This window comes from Scleropages formosus, chromosome 2 (genome assembly GCF_900964775.1).
Source record: "Scleropages formosus chromosome 2, fSclFor1.1, whole genome shotgun sequence".
Lineage (NCBI taxonomy): Eukaryota > Metazoa > Chordata > Actinopteri > Osteoglossiformes > Osteoglossidae > Scleropages > Scleropages formosus.
The window spans coordinates 37,487,691-37,509,260 of NC_041807.1; the positions used below are offsets into that span (position 1 = coordinate 37,487,691).

At 42.0% G+C, this 21,570-nt stretch overlaps 1 protein-coding gene across 2 annotated transcripts; it reads right to left on the reverse strand.

The window, feature by feature from the left end:
• Window positions 1–1,889: 1,889 nt before the first annotated feature.
• mfn2 (mitofusin 2) lies at window positions 1,890–21,539 on the reverse strand. Of its 2 annotated transcripts, none has more exons than XM_018736610.2 (18): window positions 21,249–21,539; window positions 14,205–14,383; window positions 13,728–13,863; window positions 13,455–13,617; window positions 11,325–11,449; window positions 11,039–11,147; window positions 10,765–10,872; window positions 9,235–9,388; window positions 8,733–8,800; window positions 8,496–8,617; window positions 8,014–8,140; window positions 7,219–7,323; window positions 6,537–6,639; window positions 5,975–6,195; window positions 5,463–5,618; window positions 5,175–5,371; window positions 4,280–4,414; window positions 1,890–3,671 (listed from the first exon to the last, which is right to left on the reverse strand). In XM_018736610.2, exons 2-18 carry the CDS (start codon window positions 14,377–14,379, stop codon window positions 3,602–3,604), a joined length of 2,274 nt encoding a protein of 757 aa, XP_018592126.1. In that variant the 5' UTR covers window positions 14,380–14,383; window positions 21,249–21,539; the 3' UTR covers window positions 1,890–3,601. The 2 variants fall into 2 exon arrangements, with proteins under 2 accessions (XP_018592126.1, XP_018592127.1); XM_018736611.1 differs by lacking the exon at window positions 21,249–21,539 and adding an exon at window positions 18,145–18,368.
• Window positions 21,540–21,570: the final 31 nt, after the last annotated feature.

Genomic DNA, 21,570 nt, shown 5'->3' on the forward strand with positions numbered 1-21,570 from the left:
AATAGGAGCAGTTCAGGTAATGGGCAGGACAATAATTAGTGTTATGGAACTTTACAACATTTGTTTTTGCTCCTTCATGTCCTACTACCCTCCTTGGGAGGGATCAGTGGGAAACTGCTTGCTTGTCCTTTTATGGGGGGTGTAAAAGGAGTAATAATAAAAGGTGAAACACAGGTGAGTCCATTAATGTCAGGTAAACTAGCCAGGTGATCTGGATAAATTAGCAGTGAAATGTTTAATCACTGTACAGTGTAATGTATCTGGGAACTGCTGAATTAAAAAAAAAAAAAAAAGACTTATAAAAATTTACATTTCCATGAACAGTAAATATTTCCCACTGGAATTTTTTTGGGTGGGGGGTGGTACCTATGTAAGCAAGTGAAAACTTTGAACAAATATAAAGTTTTCCATTAACAAGTTGAGCATTTTTCAGCTGGGCCACATAACACAAAAGTTCCTAATTAATTCCTAATTCAAAAAAAAGACTTAATTAGTTTTCTTTAATTAAGCATTGCATTATAATTTACAGCTCCTGACAGGTGTCAAAGGCGGGACTCATTATCATAATTTAGCTGAGAAAATGTTCATTTTAAATAGGACTTTTTATGAAAAGCATGCTGGGGAAAGCTGGCACATTTGACATTAAACACCATTACCCTGGTATTTAATTATCCATCCTTGAGGTGGAAACAAATGCTAATCGAGGGAATTTGATTATGTGACTATAACACCGTAAAATGAACATAAGATTAAGCCACACTAGTCCGACAAGAGAATATTGCTCACATTGAGAGGTGGGGTAGTAAGGAATTACATTTACTCTGTTATTTGGGCTTAAGTACATTTCTGGAGAATTTTTGAAGGAAAAAACATACTTTCATTCTTTTGCAATCCTGCAGCTTTCTTCTTGTTACCTTTGGGTTTTATTGCATTTGATGTTTTAGCTTTAATTCGAGTCACTTTTACTGCAAACCATTAGTAACAACAGTTAGATTACTTTGTTATATTAAGTTATAGTTACAGCATATTCTTCATGTAGAGTATTCAAACACACTACATCATCAGCTTTCCCATAGCTATATATGACAAATCATGTAAAACCCACATGACGAATCAGTCGTGTTAACAAATAAAAGGTTAACACTTTTGCCTATAATGACACTAATCAAGTTCATTTTAACCAATCAGAGCTGAGTGCTGTGATTTGTCCCACCCTCATTGATGTCCTATTTGATGTATGGATGGTGAATACGATGGCAAATCTCTACAAAAAAAAGTTTAATACATTTTCATATAAGTTGAATTTTATAGGGGTTTGTCTAAATTATGTTACTGAGATATTCAGTGAGGCACATCTACAAACCTCACTTACACAAAATACATTTTGCATGGTCTTAACTTTGAAGAACTTAATTTCTACAGGGTAAAACTTATGCACATTTTCCTAATTTTATATTAAAGCAGCTGGACATTTTAATGTGTTACTTTTCAGTTTTTGCACTACCTTTAGCTCTACTTATATTTACATTTATTCTAAGAATTCTATTTATTAGCCTACCTGATTGGCTAGCAAATGTGGCCTTTCATTTATTTGATTAATCTAGTTATCTAATTTCACTGAAAAAAGATTTCATTTGTTGAATAGATGGATATATTTTAATGAGTTAAAACTACTTAAGGTGTGAATATTGCTAGTGCTTTAGAGCATTAAAGAGGTTAATTTGAATCAAAATGTAGTTCAGTATGGTGTTTGGCTACCTACTTCTGGTCAGATATTGATTTGCATAAACAGAACAATATTTATGTATTTTTGCATCACCGGTTTCTGATGAGAAACTTGACCGAGAAAAGGAACGCTCCACACAAAAATCAGAACCGTTCCTCTGTGATTTGTCGTATTTATTATGAGTTTCCTTTACGAGTGGAATGACAAGACAATATGGGTTACAAGTGACAGCATGCATCTACTGTCAGCCTCAGCGGGCCCACAAGCCAGTACATTTTTACACTTTACTCGATCCTGCTCCACACGCAAAGAGAGTGACACAGAAATTAAGAATACAAAAAGCAGCAAAAGATAAAGTGCATGTTTTCATTCGGAAACATTTAGTTTGTTCAAATAACTTCTTACCACCACCTAACTGGCAAAAGAGCCATAACTGCTCCTTAACAAATGTTTCAAAGAAGGCCTTCGAATTAATACTCATTTCAAATGGACTTTGTCCGTTTATCTGCAGTTCAATAGTTGATAGTTGTTAATCGACGCAGGATTTGCTCAGTTTGCTGTACTACATACTCAGAAGCTTATGCATTTTTCGGAAGAAAAATAACTGTACCAACTTTACAAATTATTCAATTAAAATAGTGGTGAAAAGAAAAATGAAGCAGAAAAACCACTTTGGAAATCCAGTAAAAAGGACAAACTCTAGTTAGAGCCATCTGTATTGTAATCCTTTGCTTATTTTTGCATTTTCCACAGGAAATGAAGAAGCTGTAAGACAAACTACTTCAAAAGACCATGTTCCCCCAATGGTAAACAATCCACTTTCTGTAAATATTCTGCTTGCGAAAACTCCTTTTCTGCAGATTCCCTGCACCAATTTCTTGAAATCTCCCGTTAGGGGGGTACAGTCTGAACAAAAGTACGAACTCTGATAGACATATCGAGTTGATGGTTGGGATGCGTCGCTCACTGACCAACCCTATCCTGCTAAAAAAGCTTACTTCCTACTGAACCAATGGACTCATGCTGGAATACATTAATGTAGACAAAGAAAAGAGAATGCCGATTTGATTAAAAAGATGTGTCAACAAATTGGACAACGTTTACCACCTTGTAAGCTCATCACCATTTTTTTGCACCAGAACCCAGATCACACACATGACACCTCCATTTACACCCCTAGCATGGCTTCATGTGCAGTTTCTGAGCTGGAACCCCACACTGAGTGGGCACTCTGGTAATATGACACCCGTTAAAAGGGTTTCTCCAACAAACATCCTCTGACATCCATCCTCACTTGGCCTCACAAAGCCCACCTACAGGTAAAATGTCTTACATCCTCATTCCTTTATCTAATGCTTTTTCCCCAAAAGCAACCTGCATTTCAACATAAGGACAGAATAGTGTCAAGCTTAATAAATAATCAGAATTTTAAATTAGACCTTCACGTTGCAAATTAATTCTGGAGTTTAAACAATAAAAAAGCTTTAGAAATTACATAACTAGGTAGTGATTCTCAAAGTTGCCTTAATGCAGAGCAGCACATAGTTTGTACTATTTTAAAGGCATCTTATTTTAAATCTCATATACATACATACATATACACACTCACACACACACGTGTATATATGCATATAAAAAAAACAATGAATCAGCATGTTCTAGAAATGTATACTCTAACATGGCAGGGCTGTATTTGGTATCACAGTTTTCCCATCTATAAAAGTGGATAAAAGGTGTTACCTTTAAATTAACAAGAGAGGGAAAGAAAACACACTAAAAAGTTTAAAGCAAGAGGGTGAATAATTTACACAAGTGACAAAAATGGGGTGGGGAGCCGAGCGATGTGCCACGTCCTTGAGGCCGAGTCTTTGTCCTCTATCGACCCTGCTGAAGGTACTGTTGGGTGAACATGTTCAGCTCACTGTCCAGCCATCCAGCCTTATTCCTGAAGGAAAAATGCACAAAGGGTCAATTACACTTTATGGAAGCCATGTAATAAAATAAGGCAGGAAAAGCATATTCACAAAAATAAACTACACTGAGGCCACATTTACTTTCTGCTTTTATAGAAGACCATTTACATTTGCTCAAAAGATGCTTTTCAACAAAGTGTTGTACAATGCACAATAAACAAAGGTGCATTTCACCACAAAGAGCCTCAGATACAGACACAATTATCAAAGCATAGCTGGTTTGCGTGACACCACCCTTTTTTTGTGTAGCAGCCAAAAGTGAGCCAGGTGCAAATTACGTAGATGCTGTGATGCAAATTTATGTGGATGTTTAGATATTTGGAGAAAACTGGGTCCAAAACAGACGGATCGGAGAGCCCTCTTGAATGCTTGGAGGAATTTAGCACTTCTGAGGAACAGAGGGATCTCAGTTAAAAAGACTGGGGCCAAAACCAAGAATTTATAGGTTTCAGTTTTGAACTTCTCATTAGGAGGTCTGCAGAGCAGCCAGGGGTGGATGAGCACAGCACTTTTTGCTGGGCTATAGAACAATAACTGCATTTTAACCATTGGATTGCATGCGGATCCATCAACAGCTCACCTCAGCAGCTTGGCCTTGCTTTGCACGCCATCCAGAAGCTCGATCTTCTTGTTCAAGTCCTTAATCTCGTCCTCCAGGTTTTGTCGAGTCACATCAACCTGCTGGCAGAGCTGAGCAAAAGTACCAGCCAACTCCCTGAGGTACACACACAAAAAACAATCCAGTGTCAATCGTATATGGATTACACAACTCAAAGCAGTAACTGTGTAGTCTTTTCATTAATCTATTTTTTCAACTGAGTGTGCACTAAATGTATGTAATAACATTGTTTTTTCACAGTAAAATTAACTTGGTGGAACAATACATAAATGATTCAACAAAAAATTAAAATGCATCCCAGATTTACTATTCAACAAAACTGCAAATTTAATCTTTCAAAAGAGTGGTAGGCAAGCATAGGCCAATATCCACAAGTGGTCACTTCATAAAAATGTGTGGCCAATTTAAGTTAGATTAACCAGACTAAAAATATTTCTGAAAATTCTGACATTTCTCATAACATTATGTAAATGTTTTCTATTCCACTCAAGTTCAGGTGCTTTAGTATATATTTGACTTTGAAAGTCATTAGAGCTCTGAAATTAATTTATTTAGCTTTATCTTTGGTTGACTGGCCACAAATGTCCAGGTTGGGTGTCCAACCCTCTCTCAAAGGAAGCTGACAGATGTCCAGTGAGTGAAGCGCCACTTTCTCACCACTAGGTGGCGATGAACATTTCTGCAGGTCCACAAAACTACGAACCATATTAATTTCACAGCAAGGAAAATCTCACATGGCATAAAAGAGACATTCCTGTGAGCCAGTACAAAAAGCACGACAATCCATGGCTTCAACCAGAGCTTTTAACCAGTTTAGATCACGTGGGCTCGGGGGGGGGGCAGAAGTTGAACTTACTGCTGGACCTGGTGGCTACAGTTGGAGCCGGTGTAACTGACGATGAGCTGCAGTTTCTCGCCGGCGTAGTCCACAAACTGGCGCTTGAAGGCCCTCTCCTTGGCCTTCGTGGTCCAAGTGAGACGCTCGTAGACGTAGAGCAGCCCGTAAAGGCCGACTGACAAGGCGATGAGTCGCCAGCCCACTGCCTTCCAGATCTGGAAGAGGCATCGAGAGCATCAGGTCAGGAGGTCTCAGGAGAAACAGGAAACTTGAGCCTTTCAAAGTGTAGGAGGCAACCTCACTTACCACGCCTCCCACGACGATAATGCCCATAGAGGTGCGGGAGGTGAGTGATGCTAGGCCTGTCACCATGGAGACCATGAGCTCCTCCTGGGTCATGGAGCCCTGTGGGCAGGGAGGCATGCTAGTGCTAACGGGAGTAACCGCCAGTGGACGGGGCACCTGGGAACAACAAGAAGAACAAAAACATAAACAAACACACTGAACTGGTACAGTGTCTGACAGGTACATCACAAATGTCCACTTTTCACCCCAGAATAGCACCTCCCAACTCCAAGGCCTCCTGGTCTTATACAGAAAGACTGGGGGACACTTCTAATGACACAGGATGGTTCTTGCAGGTGGGTAAAGGGTACAACTTATACATACGTGCCCACTGCCCCTCTCCTGTTTTATCTCCACCAGTGCTGGATGTGGTGTTTATATCCTTTTTAATTTCCAGACAAACAATTTAAGAGTGACATGACAGCATCTAAAGGCAGGGCTGGTTGTCATGGTGATACCCAAAGTGATCATACCTGGTCGTTGTATCCCATGAGTGCCCTGCGCGTGTTCTTGGGACCCAGAAAGCGATTGACCAGCATGGTCCAGCCCAGGGAGAAGTGGAAGCTGACGTCCTCCTGGAAGTCACTGCATAGCTTGTCACAGTTGAGGTCGTAGCTGAGGGTAAAGCACTTCCGCGGCACCAGCTTGTCCACCTGCTCGCGAATGGAGACCGGGAGCAGGGGTTTTAGGCCCTCTGCAGGGGGCCACGGGACACAGGTACAGGGTGGGAAGAAGGATTCATTAAGCTGTAGTCTGACCTCACATGACACCATGCAAATTAAAACAGAAGCACTTATTGTCTGAACACCCGCACCTAAACAAAGAAATCCAAAATGTCGATTTACACACATGTAGGTTATCAGGTCTGATAGTTTCATTTTGGGTCGTGGTAACAGGCTGACTTGTACTCCAGTAAGTATGGCATACTAATCCCCACCGTGCACCTGAAGTACACGGTCGGTGACTCGGAAACACACACAAAGGAAGAATGACACTGGCACTGCAGACAGCTGGCTGGAAGACTGAAGGACCCACCTATCATTTCGGTCTGGGTGCTCTGCAAGGCCGAAGTGATGGCAGTCGAGCATCTTTCCGACATGTTCCTGCCCAGTCCCTCCTCAATGTGCTTGTGGAGCTCCTAGAATGGGTCGACAAACTGCAATAAATATCTGCAGCAAAACAACTCTTCCTCCAATAAATGACTACGTAATAACGGCTACAAAAGCGAGCAGTTCTTTGTCCATCCCATTACAGCACATCTGGCCATTCAAATGCGTATGAAGAGAAATGCTGAGCAATCGGGTTGTGTACTTTTTAGGCACATCGCAGTGATAATAAAAATCATAATCCCAAAAGCTGTGCACTACAAACAAGAAAACAAATGTGAACACAAACAGAAAAAAGCAGCAGCACGAACATTTCCCTTCCGCATGAGGTCTGTGTTGGCACAAATGTTTTTACGTTATTAAAAAAACGCAACACAACTATGGACTTGGAACTTTACACAAGACACTGATAGATAAAAGGAACTAATATCTCTCATGTGTGACAGCCGAACAACAGTCTATCAAATGTTCAATGAAAAAAAGAGATTAAACCATTTTTAAAACAAATCTGAGACTGAAACGTTTCTAAATCATTTCTAAAGAACCGCCGATTCTGCCAAAACCCTCCCGAAGCAACAGAGATCAGAGCAGAGAAGTGAGGGAGCACGCACATTTTTGTAGACCTTCAGCACCACCTGGGAGGGGTGGAAGTCCAAGTGGAACTCGTCCACCAGCACGTACAGCCGCCTGATCTCCTCCGCCATGGCGTTGGACACCTGCCCAGGCAGAGAAAAGCACAGGCTTTGAAATCATCGCTTGCAAGTTAATGCGTCGCATTTTGCAGAGGAGAGTGATGAGCTAATGGGACATGCATCGCTAACCGATCAATACTGAATCAATATATTCAGGGAATGGCACATCTGGCTAAATAATTTGGCACAGGGAGAACAAATGGAGACATGAGCAAACAGCCTCAACCTGCAGATCATCCTTGTGTAACACGATAGTTTGTTGTTTGTGTTAACCTCATCTCAAGTCGACATGCTCTGATGTCAACAAGTAATTTATAATGTTTAAAATTGATCACAAATATTCAAATGTTAAAGAATGTTGAAATAGTATGTGACAACTGCCGTATTTATGTTTAATAGTGCTTTGCCGTTACATTTGATCTGTGCTATGACCGTTACATTTATTGATTTAGCTGAAGCTTTTCTCCAAAGCAACTGACAGTGTTAACCTATTTACGATTATTTGCCCATTTGTACAGACGGGTAATGGCACTGGAGCAATTCAGGGTAAGTACCTTGTTCAAGGGTACTACAGCTGGAAGTGGGATTTGAACCTGCAACCTTTGGGGCCAAAGCTAACAGCTGTAAGCACTATGCTACCAGCTGCCCCCTATTACCGTAAAACCAAATCACACTGTTAGTCACTACAGAAAAAAGCTGTGAGCCACGTCCCACCTGCTTCTCCACCTCCTCTGTGATCCGCTTAATCTTGCTCTTACAGTCGATGGTGAGGAGGTCCAGCTGCTTCTCGATGAACTCCAGCCTGTCCTGGCGCTCCTCCCTGGCATCCAGGCAGTGAATCCTTCAGACAAACACACAGTGTAAGACCTTTACACACAGATGTAGTCCTGCAGCAGCGGGACTAATTACCAACGGTTCATCTCAGACACATATATCACACTTCCTTTATAAGACGCTGGTAAAATGAATACTAAATACTGTTAAGGATCTTACTAAGTTTACAAATTTACATAATTATACTGCTGTATGTGATTTATTATAGGCACCTTTATTACCGGCACAAAAGAAGTGCTTCTCTTAGGACTTGAAATTGGAAGCTCATGAACACAACTCCAGGTTTAATGCACATGGTACGTTCTGCTATGAATGGTAGTATTTTTAGCACATAATATATAACTTCCTGCTATCCCACCCACCTCTGCTCCTGTGCAGCGATGTGGACTGAATCCATGATGAGGCGCAGTGCTTCCGAGATCTGCTTTGCCCGCACTGTGTGCTGCTCGAACTTGGTCTTTACTGCAGACTGCGAGATGCACTCCTGTGGAACACATGGAGGAAGGAAGGAGAAGGAAGAGAACAGAGAACTGTCACCTTGAGGATTCCGCAAGCCCACATAGCCGTTACAAAAATCATTAAAGACTCGGCAGGCCAACCTCAAACCGTCTCTCAAAATTCTGAAACTCGAACATCCTCGCCTGGAATCCCTCGGCCAAGGCGCCACCTGAAAGAAAAGCAGTGTGAAAGATCAGTGGTACTTACTGACATCAATTTACTGCAAGATTTACCTTGCACTAAAAGAGAACGTGTGTGAATGGTCTCACTGAAATTCTTAAGGTTTTCCAGTCTCCTACAACATATACTGTTACTAATCATTTATCCTATTAACGCTGTACAAAGAAAGGTTCTGGATGTTTTCTAGGACTTCTAGGAATTCTTCCAAGCCTCACCTCCAAACATGTGGTTTAATTTACAAACGCAGAATGTTTCTACGAGGTGCATTCAGACTCTGCGTTGTTGAATGTAGAAATACACTTAAATATATGTGCTCTAGAGTGAACAAAAATGAATGGCTACATCTTAGGAGGATGTTTCACAGAAGCTCTCATCATGATTCCTGCTATGGGAGCGGTGATAGTTGAACCCTTTAAAACTCACCCGCTTCAGGCATGCCCTGGGCTCTATGCACCCGCGCCTGGAGCACCTCCTTTGCCGAAACGAAGAAGATGCGGTCACTGGCCTGGGCACGGTCTACCACTCCCAGCTCGTCCACCAGGAAGCTGGTGCAGCGGTCCATGTGCTGTCGTCTCACCTGGAGGGGGAGCATGTCAAAGCTACTTTAAAGTTGAGGAAACAACGTAGGGCTTCAATGGTTGGTGTAACTGTCCTCGGCAGCTGTGAAAACCCAACGCTGCAGTCGTCCGACCTTCTCCCTACACCTCAGTTATAATAGTCTTTGATGACACACCTCGTCAAACAAAACTATTTTGTTTTTTTAAATAAAAAGCATTCATCTAAATACCTGTCTTTGTCAAAAAAAGCATCTATTTCATCAACAAAGCTTAACCTGAAGACTTCAACTTGGGACAGGTGGTAGTGTACTGGTTAGAGCGCTGCCTTTGGCCCCAAAAGTTACAGGTTCAAATCTCACCTCCAGCTGTAGTATCCTTGAGCAAGGTACTTACCCAGAATTTCTTCAGTAAAATTACCCATCTGTATAACTGGGTAAATAACTGTAGGTGGATTAACATTGTAAGTCAATGTGTTGAAAAGTGTCAGCTAAATGTAAATGTATAGCAGCACCACATTCCCATAAATGAAACTGCCATTAAATATGTATATTTTCTGAAAGAATCCAGAAGAATTTGAATATACACTTCTGACGTCCTTCTGCTTTACTGAACAGTCATTTGAAACATTTTCTGGGCAAAACTTCTACAGGCAGAAATTTTTATGCAAATTACTTCAAATTAAGATTCCCCTCAAAGTGTTTTCTTGCCCCTCAAAACATTTTCCAAACCACATTCCAAATTACTACACTTGCACAGCTTTATATATAAAGCTGTGCAATATCTTACACATGCCAAAGACAACTGGACAAAAATTGCTGTAAATTATGTAAGCCTGAACGAGAAATTAAATGGAGTCTCACAGTGGTTGCAGTGCTCATCCCTGACAGCATTTGAGGAAGTGGTTAAGAAACTGGACCCTGAGTTGAAATATTCTGGATTGGAACCCCAAATTATTACCATTATCACTAATATTTTTCTTACGGTGGCACTGCTCTCCAAAAGCAAATTAAAATACTAAGCTACTTACCCACCTGTATAAATGGGTAAATCAGTATAATATATTTTTAAGTTGAAAAATTCAAGGTAAGTATCTTGCTTATAAGTACTACAGAAGGAGTGGGATTCAAACCTGGATTCTTTGAGCATAGAGCAGTGTCTATCCCCAGGCCACGTGCTGTCCATTTAAGGCCATCGTGTCTGGGCACTGACATGTACACAAGCTCCTTAGCTTAAAAGAGCCTGAGCAACACGTTGAGCTGCATTAAGAGACAAATTCCAAGACCACGAGTTGCTTTAATTTACTTTGGATAAATCTGCTAAGCAACCAGGAATGTGTGGGGGGTGAGACCAGGTCACCGCGGAAAGGACGACAGGTTTCCAGCTGGACCAATCTCACCTCCTCCATGTACTCAGGCTCAGAGGCAGAGGCATCCCAGCGGTTGTTGAGGATGAAGATGTTGGGACTGGAGAGGCGCTCGTTTACTTTATGGAAGAACGACTTCTCCTGAAATTGGGGAGACAAAGTTTCTGTTTCTTTGTGCCGATAAGCAAGCAGACATGAGCAACAAACGGTCGGTGAAACGCTGCAGACCACGAAGTCACACTAAACACATGCAACATCAGCTTGTATTTTGACCTTTGAGGGACAAAGTCTTTGGGACTCAACTCACCGTCTGCATCAGCGTGGACTCTGAATTTGCCACCAAAACAAACACATCTGCATCCAAGCAAAACTTGTCAATCCAGCTGTCCAGTTCTGTGGTGACATCAATCCCAGGGCTTTAAAAAAAAAAAAGGAACACTGATAAGGGAAACCAGTCATAACTAAACCTTTACAGATTACGAGACCTACAGAAAAGGCTGAGATTGGAGAGGTACCCACTAGCACACTGTTCACCACCAGTTCCATTAAAACCAAATGGCTTTTATGAAGGCGAGCTTCAGGTGGACTCTCACCTGTCCACCAGCACCAGGTCATCGCGTAGCAAGGCACACTTGGCTTTGGGCCACATGACACACACCAGGCTGCCTGCGTCCAGGTGCTCGTCTTGATGCAGCGCATGCGCCAGCTGGTTCACTGTCTGAAAGAGAAAGCATCACACTTTGCTCTTCTCCATTCTCCTCCAACCCCAGTCAGAGCCAAAAAAGGTCACTTTTTTACTCGGTGACGATAGATTTTACTTAGTGACAATAGATGGATAATCGTTTCTACTTAAACTCTGCCAGTCTAAACAAACTCTTTCATTCCTCGAAGCTGCAGCACATGAGGGACTTATCAGATGATAGAGCCCAGCGGGAGAACCTGTGAAACCAGCACTGAGTTAACACTGCATATTCGTTGTTTGACAGCACGTGAACACAGCAACACAAGGCTGTTGGACAGGAGTTCAGACATGATGGTCCATCAGGGGAGGGAACACCTCAATCTGCAGTGAATGAATTAGAGGCCCCGCATCAAACATCCAGAAGACTGGAGATGAGCAGACCAGATGTGTCCCCTGAAAGGGGAGTGCGCAGCATGCAGAACCACGCCATAGAGGACATCTGCAAGCGCACGTCTGAGAGAGCGAGGTCCAGAGACAGCTGACCAGCCCTCCACATACCCCCCAGCACAAGGCTAATAATAGACCCACAGAGGTCTGGGACAGAGAGCCGGACCACTGTCCCTGCAAATGCAATACTGAGATAAACTGTCACGAGGGCCACGTGGGGGCAGCACACAGAATAGTGGTTAGAGCCATTGAGCCATAGAGGCACGGCTCAGGGTCAAAACCCCATCCCAGCAACCTTGATCAAGGCACCTGCCCTGAACTGCACCAGTAAAAATTACTCTGCTGTATAAATGAGAAGCAGCACGGTGGCAGGGCAGGTAACACTGGTGCCTTACAGAGACTGGCTTTAGGTCTTGGTTTGAATTGCTTTGAATGTGTGTAGTTTGCATGTGGTCGCTGCGTTCACATCGCTATCCTCCCACAGAAGTCGACAAACGGTAAACCACTTCCGCACGAGTTGTTTCCAAGCTTCAGCCTCTGCTTGATGGCACTTGCCATCCCTTAACAAAAGTGTAAAACACTGCACAAACCTAATATTCACCTTGGACAAACATGCGAGATAAAATAAGTTATAATATGAAATTAAATTTCTATAACACTGTCAGAGATACCAAACCAATGACACTTCAAAAATATTATGCATGTTCTAAACACACACACACACTTTGTAGTGCCTCTGCTGTTATAATGATGGCAGCAGAACCACTTGTTCCACCTCTAAGACTACTGGGTTTTAGCGGTTAACCAAATTGGGAGGATGTAAAACCCAGATGTTTGAAACAGTTTCAGCCAAACCGCAGCTCTGCAAGTTCTGCATGTGCACTGAGAGTAGATCTGTCTGCAAGGAGATGTTCGGATCTAACTGCTGTAATGGGGTGTTGTTGTGGGCAGTAATTCTGTAGATGAATCAGGACTGGGATTTACATACTGAATGTGGAAATTATGATCAAAAAAGTAAAATGTTTTCATAGGTTAAACAGAGCTGTCGGGCAGCACTTGGCTGCAGCAGATTCAAGGTTTATCCACCAACTACTAAGAGTTTTTGGTTCGCAGGAACCACAAACAGCACTTGATCAATTTGTACAGAGTGTTGCACTACTCCACCGCTGGCCTCTTGGTGATCCTACTCACATGGGTTCGAAATCAAGCTCGGCAATTGTCAGTTTTGGCTTCTTTGTGGTGGAATGAGCTCCGTCTGTTTCTCAGAACTGCTGAATCCCTTAGAGCATTGAAAAAGGGTCTCCAACCCATCTTTTTTGGACCTATTAGTCACTCTGTCTCCTGATAGATAATAAATGTGCATCATATCACCTGCCACAATCACCTTTGAATTTCCTATCAGGCTCTCAATGCAGTAAGCAGCTACTTGTGTAATACACACCTTCAAAAACTGTGGAACTAACTGTGTTTCAATAATCATTTCAGTATCTAAAGCACTTTTGTTAAGTCTGAGTTCCGTCTACAGAATGAATAAACATAAATGTTCTATGTCCAGCTATGCAATCAACACAGCTGGCCACAAGGCAGGACTCACTTTGACACTCTTCCTCTCCTCGGAGCCCTCTGTTAGCAGGAAGGCATCGTTGCCATCTGTGCCCTCGACACGGAGAAAGCAGTTGGTGGTGTGTCCGATGCCTGAGGGCAAGACCTTGTCCCAGAGCATGGCATTGATCACTGAGCTCTTTCCATTGCTCGTCCTAGAAGTTTGGGGGGGGTGGAGAAGAGGTCCATTTACATGACAAATGATAAAATGAGAGCACAGCTAACAAAATGATGCATGTTAATTTATTAGTCTGTGATATCGTACCTCCCAAAGAAGGCAACTTTCATGTGCCTCCTGGCCAGGACCTCTCCAATTCCAGCCACCTTGGACAGGTAGCCTCGTACCTCCACCACCTGCTCCTCTGTGGTGACTGGGTCCAGCTCTTCATTTTTATAAGTCTCTATCCAAGAAAATCAAAACATCCAGAACTGTTACATCCTGCCAACCAAAAAAAAAAATCATCTCTCAGGTCACATTCCTGCACTGCTTCAATGCATCTGGACCAAAAATCATATCATGTGACAACATATTGATTTTCATTGTGGACTTAACCAAAAACAGACCTCGCATTTAAAGACTATCATACTTACAGACTTCAAGTGAGAACATAGGTTACTGAAAATGTAAATGACTTAGCAAGAGTTCATTAACTCCATTTAGAAGTAGACATGACAAACCAGAATGACAGTAACACTGATGACAGACAGACAGATCAATGGGTATTGGGATGTTGTATATTACCCTCCAGGAAGGTGGAGCTCTCCTTAATGTATGCAGCCAGCTGCTCGAAGATGCCATTTATCTTCTTCTTGGCTGTGACAAAGTGCTTGAGAGGGGAGGCGTTCACCTCAGCCATGAGTCTCTTGTCCTTCTTGCTGATAGCGTTGGAATTGGAGCGCGAGAAAACCAAAGACATCGCACTGAGGAGGAAAGGCAGAGCAGAACTTTAGTGTCAAGGGGGGTCCTGGCATTTACAAAAAACACTACATTCCATTAGAAAACAAGGTGAATGAAATAAGTGTCCACCTTAACATCATACTGCAAACATGAGGACATGCCTGTGGTTACAGCTGCTGCCTTGGAACCTAAGGTTTGCAGGTTAAAACTTCAGCTGCAGTAAAATTACCCAACTGTACAAATGGGTAAATAATTTAGATGAACTAAGTCACATTAAAGAAAACCTAAATCAATAACTAAATGTAAATTTAACAGGTAAATCCTGACAATTCATCACACTTATCTTGTCATTGATCACCAACCTAAGAACAATAGACATGAGTTGCAAACACTATGGGAGTTGAATAGATTAGCGGCTAAACAGGCTGAGCAGGTTCAGAAAATAGTGAGAAAATGTAACTAAAAAAAAATACACTAGAAATGGCTCCATCTTCCATAATTTAATACTCAACTGTCCTTAATACTGTCCTTATCCCATGGAACCAGCGTACTGACCATACGCTATTTACATACTACTGCCACTACAGCCTTATTTGCTACTGAATCACATGACACCCCAATTAATGCAGAACATTAGTCCATCAGTAGTGTTACTGCTATGAGTATCTTGCATCACACAAACAGCACTGAGGGTTTCAAAAAAAGGAAATTAACCCACATGTGGTTTCTGAAACAGTCCTACAGTTGATATCAGGGGATTAAAAAAAGAATCTGCCGGAGATGCAGAGACAGTGGCCTACACAACATTTACGGACATCACTATCACCAAATCAGTCTGTTGCCCATCACAGACACCAGGCTCATGCTGTTCTTACGCACAGAGAGGCCATGTCGACTGGGCTTTGCTGCAGCAGATTGAAATGCATCAGGGCTTCTGACACTGCAGTTAAGGACAGGTAGTTGGGGGTCAAAATCTTCACTGCCCTTTTCAGATAAGGTGTAGTGTGTGTCTGTGCCATGTTTAAATTATAGTGCACAACATCCAACAATGTTTTATTGCAAGAGTGAAAACTGCATCAATGAGGCCCAATCCCAAAAACCAAGCCAGAAGCACAGAAACAGAATTAATTGAAAAGCATGCAAAGTCCATTGAAAAGCAACTGATACATGCAGGGGGTCCCCTTTATGCAATGCTCTCCCATAAGTGGAAATAAATACTGACAGATTCACTTTACTGACAAGTAGTCGAAAAAACGGCGAATGCTGGTTAATACCTTAAGTTTGAATTGTTATTGGAAGAATATTTATCATTCCTGGAATATTTCACTTATTAGTAGAAATTCATCCATATTCACATTTATTCATTTCAACATTCATATCATCTTACTGACTCGGTCCAAAGGATTTTTTGACAAAACAGTTGGCTGTACCTAATATAGAGTAAGATGACAATACTGCAGAGTTCAGTAACGTCCATTTGCCGACAATAAAGTATATGATACCAATAGTACTCTACAGGTAATCTGACATGTTATCTGTCAGATGTGGTAACCAAACTAGGGTCAGGAATGAGCGGTCGAAGGATACAGAGAACCGAGAGCAGACAGTTCAGAGAGGGAGGATGGCGTGTGGTCATGTGAAGGTGGTTCAGATGAGACCACTAACGTGGAGGAACAAGAATCCCTTTAGATGGACCACCACATTCACATGAAGCTGATCATCACTGTGTCTGCAGCAATGTCGGGAGTGGGGTGCACATGCAGGAAACATATCCTGTTTCCCCCTATCTAGTATCATGTTCAGACTGCTGTGGAGAGGCAAGAGCAGGTGGATGTGTGTGTACGTGCACACACACATGCATACACATTAACAAATGAAAGGCATTGTCAAGATGTTTCTGAAGTCTTCATTTAGACACACACACACACACACACACACACACACACAGATGTTTACAGGGTTTGAAGTTTGTCACTATGTTGAAGTTCAGCGCAGACTGAAGCTTATCCATAACTGCATATATCTTTATTCAGCATCGTCCTACAGTAAAGACTTCTGGGCGTTCTACTTTATACTGCATTATAAAATCTATCCATCCATCCACCCCCAATAACTGCTTGTTCAGTGCAGCATTACAGTGGACAAAAGCTCACGTTACATTACAAATAAAGGGAGAACATGCAATCTCCACACAAACTGATCTGGGATTCAAACCCATTCCTGAGTCCAGAGCCCAAGAACTGAGAGGCAACATCTGTACCCCCGGGCCACTGTGCTCTCACGTCTTATATAATACTACTGTAAAACTGGGGGGAAGGGGGAACCTTGGACCCCCACCACTAAGCAGATATAACAACAAAGGTCATTTCAATGCAAACTCTGCTCCTCTTGTTCACACATACAGAAGCGATACCTTATCTCTTTGTATCTCTGCCATAATTATTCAATCATGTTTGATATAAAAATCAGCAAATTTGCAAATGAAGTTGTGTACACTGTGCAAAGCCAATGGATAAAAAAGCAAGTTGTACAATCCTTTGCACTCCACTGAGAATCAAAATGTATGTCTTTCAACAGTAACAATAAAAAAAATTTAAGAACAAGAGCAATAAAAACTCTTGCGCTCTTTTCCTTTAATCGCATCCCTTGGATTCAACGCTGCGGTGACAAATGAAGGGTGGAATTTTATGGCACGAGATGCACATGGAAACTGTCAAAAAGTAAATATTTATAAGGACTGCAAATGGAATGGAACTAAAACACTGAACTATAAATTCTGACACAGTGGTTCCATGGGAAAACACCCGCATCAATCATCACTAAAAGATGAACCCTGAGCTTTATGAACACAGGCCACCGCTAACACATTACAGAGCCTGCCGTCGGCTTTGTCAGTCCAACAATAGCCATCTGGAAAAGGTTCCTCAGTTTCCCTGCCATTCACATTCAATCCTGGGGGAAACAGCTGCGCTATTCACTGATTATTTTTTTATTAATTCTTTTTTAAACAAACAGAATTTTTTCTGTTACTTGTCAGGTTGCATTCAAAGTACTCTGTCCAACCAGATAAAGAACTGAACGTGTTTCATGAGAAAGGGCAGAGAGAGCCCTTGATAAGCCGTTCCATTTTTGACTGCACTCTACTGATCAATTAAGTAAATCTTTTCCGTAACTATGCTTACAAGGTAAGGAACCTCAGACTGCAGCCAAATTACGTGCGCTACTCTACCACCTTGGGCCTTCCTCTAAAAGGCTGGATTTACTCTGCAGGGATGCCAACCATTTCTATGAACCCTGTATATTAAAAAAAATAGAGGGCAGCTGGAGGTATATTGTTTAGAGCTGTGGTCTTGCAATCAGAAGTGCCAGGATCCAATCCCACTGCTGTTGCAGCACCCTTAATGAAGGTACAAACCCTGAACAGACAAGAGTACAAATTACCAAGCTGTATAAATGGATAAATCATTCTAGGTAGCATAATTACAAGTGCACAACAAGTAGAAACTAATCAGCACAAAAAGTTATAAATGTGTCAGAACAGAGTAGTATTCTTCCTCCTTTACGTGTGACACGGAAGTCCTGCTTCTACGCACTCCTGAATGTCCTTGACCCAAGTGTCTGCTCATTGAGTTGCATGTGCTCTGGAGCTGGGAAAACGTGCTGCAATTTCCTCGGAACAAACCGCAGTACAACAAACAAGGTTTTCTATATTCTCATACTTGACCCAAAAAAAGACCCAAGAGAGCGCACGACACTTATGAACAATGTTAGTTCAAGATCTTACCTCTATTTTCAGTCAGCCTCCCGCGCATAAAATATAAACCACCTATTCGCCTGCGTGCCCAAGGAAAAGTTCCACAGGCCAAGTTATTCCGCATGCCGGGCACCTACTTCTATTCTCACACACATTGCGTTTCCACAGTGAACGACACAGAAGCAGAGGAACGGAACAGAGACGGAGCAGCTACACAAAGGAGTACACGGAAGCTCCAGAATATACTCCGCTGCCTTGTGCGCTGGTTGCACAAAGGAAAGCGATCCAATGGGAAGCGCCGTGCGCTGCTGAGAGCAAAGACCCCTCCTGCACGCCACTGTGGGCTGGACGGGCGAGTGCGCACCCCCCACAGCACCAACCCTGTCGCAAACAGCCGGCACCCCCACCCTGACTGCTTTGCGTCTCGTGCCAGTTGTGTGCTGGTACACGGAGATCTGCTACAGCCCACACCTTTGGTACACACCCAAGTGAATTCCATGGCGTTACCTCTGATCTGTGCAGTGGCTCTAAAAAAAAAAGTAAATAAATAAGATGGCGACAGGCTTTGTGTTACCTGGCTGCATACTTACTTAACCACCATATCTATTAATGCCGCAGACTTCAACAGTCACCTAATCAGCTATTCATTAAAGTAACTACTATAGGTTGTTCTCCACTTATCAGTGAGTTCTGTCCCGACAACCATGTCAGAAGTCAAAAAAACAAAAAATCTCCTTATACTCTATTACATAAACCAAAAGCATATATAAACTGTGCATGGATGCCTTGTTGTATAACAGGGCTTTGTTGTATTTTTTCCACTAATTTCACACATTTGTGTTAAAATAATGTTAACATAGAATAATAATACATATAAATACAGAACAGTATTGCATTTTCATGCAGCATGATTACTTTCATTTTCATTTTGAAATCTGTTTTGCTTTTTCCTGCCTGCACCACTAGAATACTATACTCATATTTTTGATTGCTAGCCTTAAAAGAACTTGAAGGGAATAACAAAGGAAGTTTATTGAAAATGCTTTGTAACAGATCTTTAAATTTCCAAATTAGCTGTCTATAAAATTATATTTTCTTTCACCTTGGCTAGTGCTAAATTAAACTGAAAAAAATGTACGGTTACTTGAATCCAAGCATAAGATGATTAAAATAATATTTAAATGTATAAACTTCTGGAGAGTAAATGACTGAACTAATGAGATATAGCCAATTAGCACACTAAAGTTTGTAACAAGCAACAGAAAAACCTTTTTACACATTTTCACAGACGTCGTAAAACAGACCTGACACTCCCATGACACAGCGATATTCAAGTCTGAAACTAACAGCCAACTGCCTGACTAGATGAGTTTTAATCACATTTATAAGCAGTAGAAAATAGCTGTACCATAGTCAGGACAAATGAGAGGTCAATTAATAAGACTGCAATGTAACTGGCCATGTGCTGCATCTGTTATGTAAGCAGTGAAGGGATCAAGACCTAAACAGAGCAGTGAAAGTGTGAGACAGGTAATGGAATACAGCCTTAAGATCATCCACTATGACCTTTGTTCAGGCCCACCGCAAAGGATGAAACAAAATATACGGAATAAGTCAAACAGTATAAAGAACACAGCACAAAGCATGTGGCATTGGGCAAACTCGATGAAGCAAAGACTACAACATAAACATGGCACAAGGTACATGACACAAAGCTTACTCTGTAAAGAACAAAGCACAAGGAATACTGCACATTACATATGGTGTAAAATAAAATTAAAACAGCAGAAAGAAACATGACATCATCTCTTCGGCTAAGAGTCGGAGTGATGATGGACTTAAGTCTTCCTCTCACTCTCAGCACATTGAAGCCACAACCCAGACCTGCAGACACATCCTGCATAACATCTCCAGGATCTATCCTTACCTCACAACTCACTCTGCCCAACTACTTATCCAGGCCATGGTGACATCCCATCTCGACTACTGCAACTCCCTCCTGTCTGGCCTTCCTGCTACTGCCATCAAACCTTTACAGCAGATACAGATACAGTTGTGCTCGACTTGCCAAAGCATTCCCGTATAGCTCTTCTACTCCTTTCTCTGCACTGACTTCCTATAGCTGCCCGGATCAAATTCAAGGCCCTGGTTATTCCCTACAACTGCATCAATAGAACTACCAACCAAACTACTACGTTCCTCCACATCTGCCTGCTTGGTGGTCCCACAGAGGAAAGGTAAAGCACGGAGGTTCTCAGTTCTGGCTCCGTTGTGGTGGAACGACCTCCCCCTCTCACTCAGAACTGCCGAGTCCCTGCTCACATTTAAAAAGGGTCTTAAAACGCACCTCTTCCAGACTCACTTTGCCCATGATCTCATAAGATCATGTAAGGTGTAAATGTCCATGCACCATAACTTTAAGATAATGCCCGGCCGGATAAACCTTTATGCAGCTACTTCTGTAACATAAACGTTTATGTACCTTCCCCCAAAAAAAGAAAAAGATTTTGTGTACTAGGCGTTGCCTTTTTGTGCCAGACCCTTCCATATTCTATTGTGTGTGTATTCCACAATTAGGCATGGAATGTCCTTTGTGCCACACGCTTTGTTTGTGCCACATTAGTTAATGTGTTCGTTACATTAACAGAAAGAGCCACTTAGTCTTAGATGCAGATGTGTGATTCTAAAATTTATACAGTTTCTTTCCACCAATGTTCATCACATGAATAGCTGCATAAAACTTTATCAGAATATTCACGATTCCTGATCACCTTCCTTACTACATTTGACCGTTAGTTTTTAAACATTTACCCTCTGGGTTTGGAACAACAGTAACTTGTACGAACAAAAACACAAAAACTAAACTGAGTAAAACACGGCGCGCACACACACAGACGACGTCCACCTTTCTTCATGACAGTTTCTCTCGAAAACTAACAGATAATGATAAGGCATTTATCTCGTTAATTTCTCCGAATCAAAAACTATTACACTAACATGATTAACGAAAAGAAAAGTCCACACCTCAGCCTGAGGGTGTTGTGTCAAGAAGAGTTCAAGAGATAACTGTCATTAGCACTTAGCTAACAGCAACGTTAGCACTTAGCTAGCTCAGACAGAGTGTGTAGACTTACCTACAGGGATGGTTTATCCAATCAAAACTCCTGCATTTTTGGTCTCCAAGCTGTACGAAAGTCCGAAATAAAAACAGAAGCTCCCAAAGAAACACAGCTGCTCTGGATGTTCGAACGCGAGTAAATGGCGCAGTTCACGTTAGCGAACCTGAAGTGAACAACTAGTCATGGGCGCGAAAACAGACAGGACACAGCCCACGCGCAGGAAAAAAGCAGGTGCAAGAGAAAAGGAGGAGAAAGTGCTGGGAGACCTTCAAATTTCAGTTATTTGACTTTCTGGGGGGGGGGGGGGGGAGGAAGCAGACGCGCTGATTTTATTTTC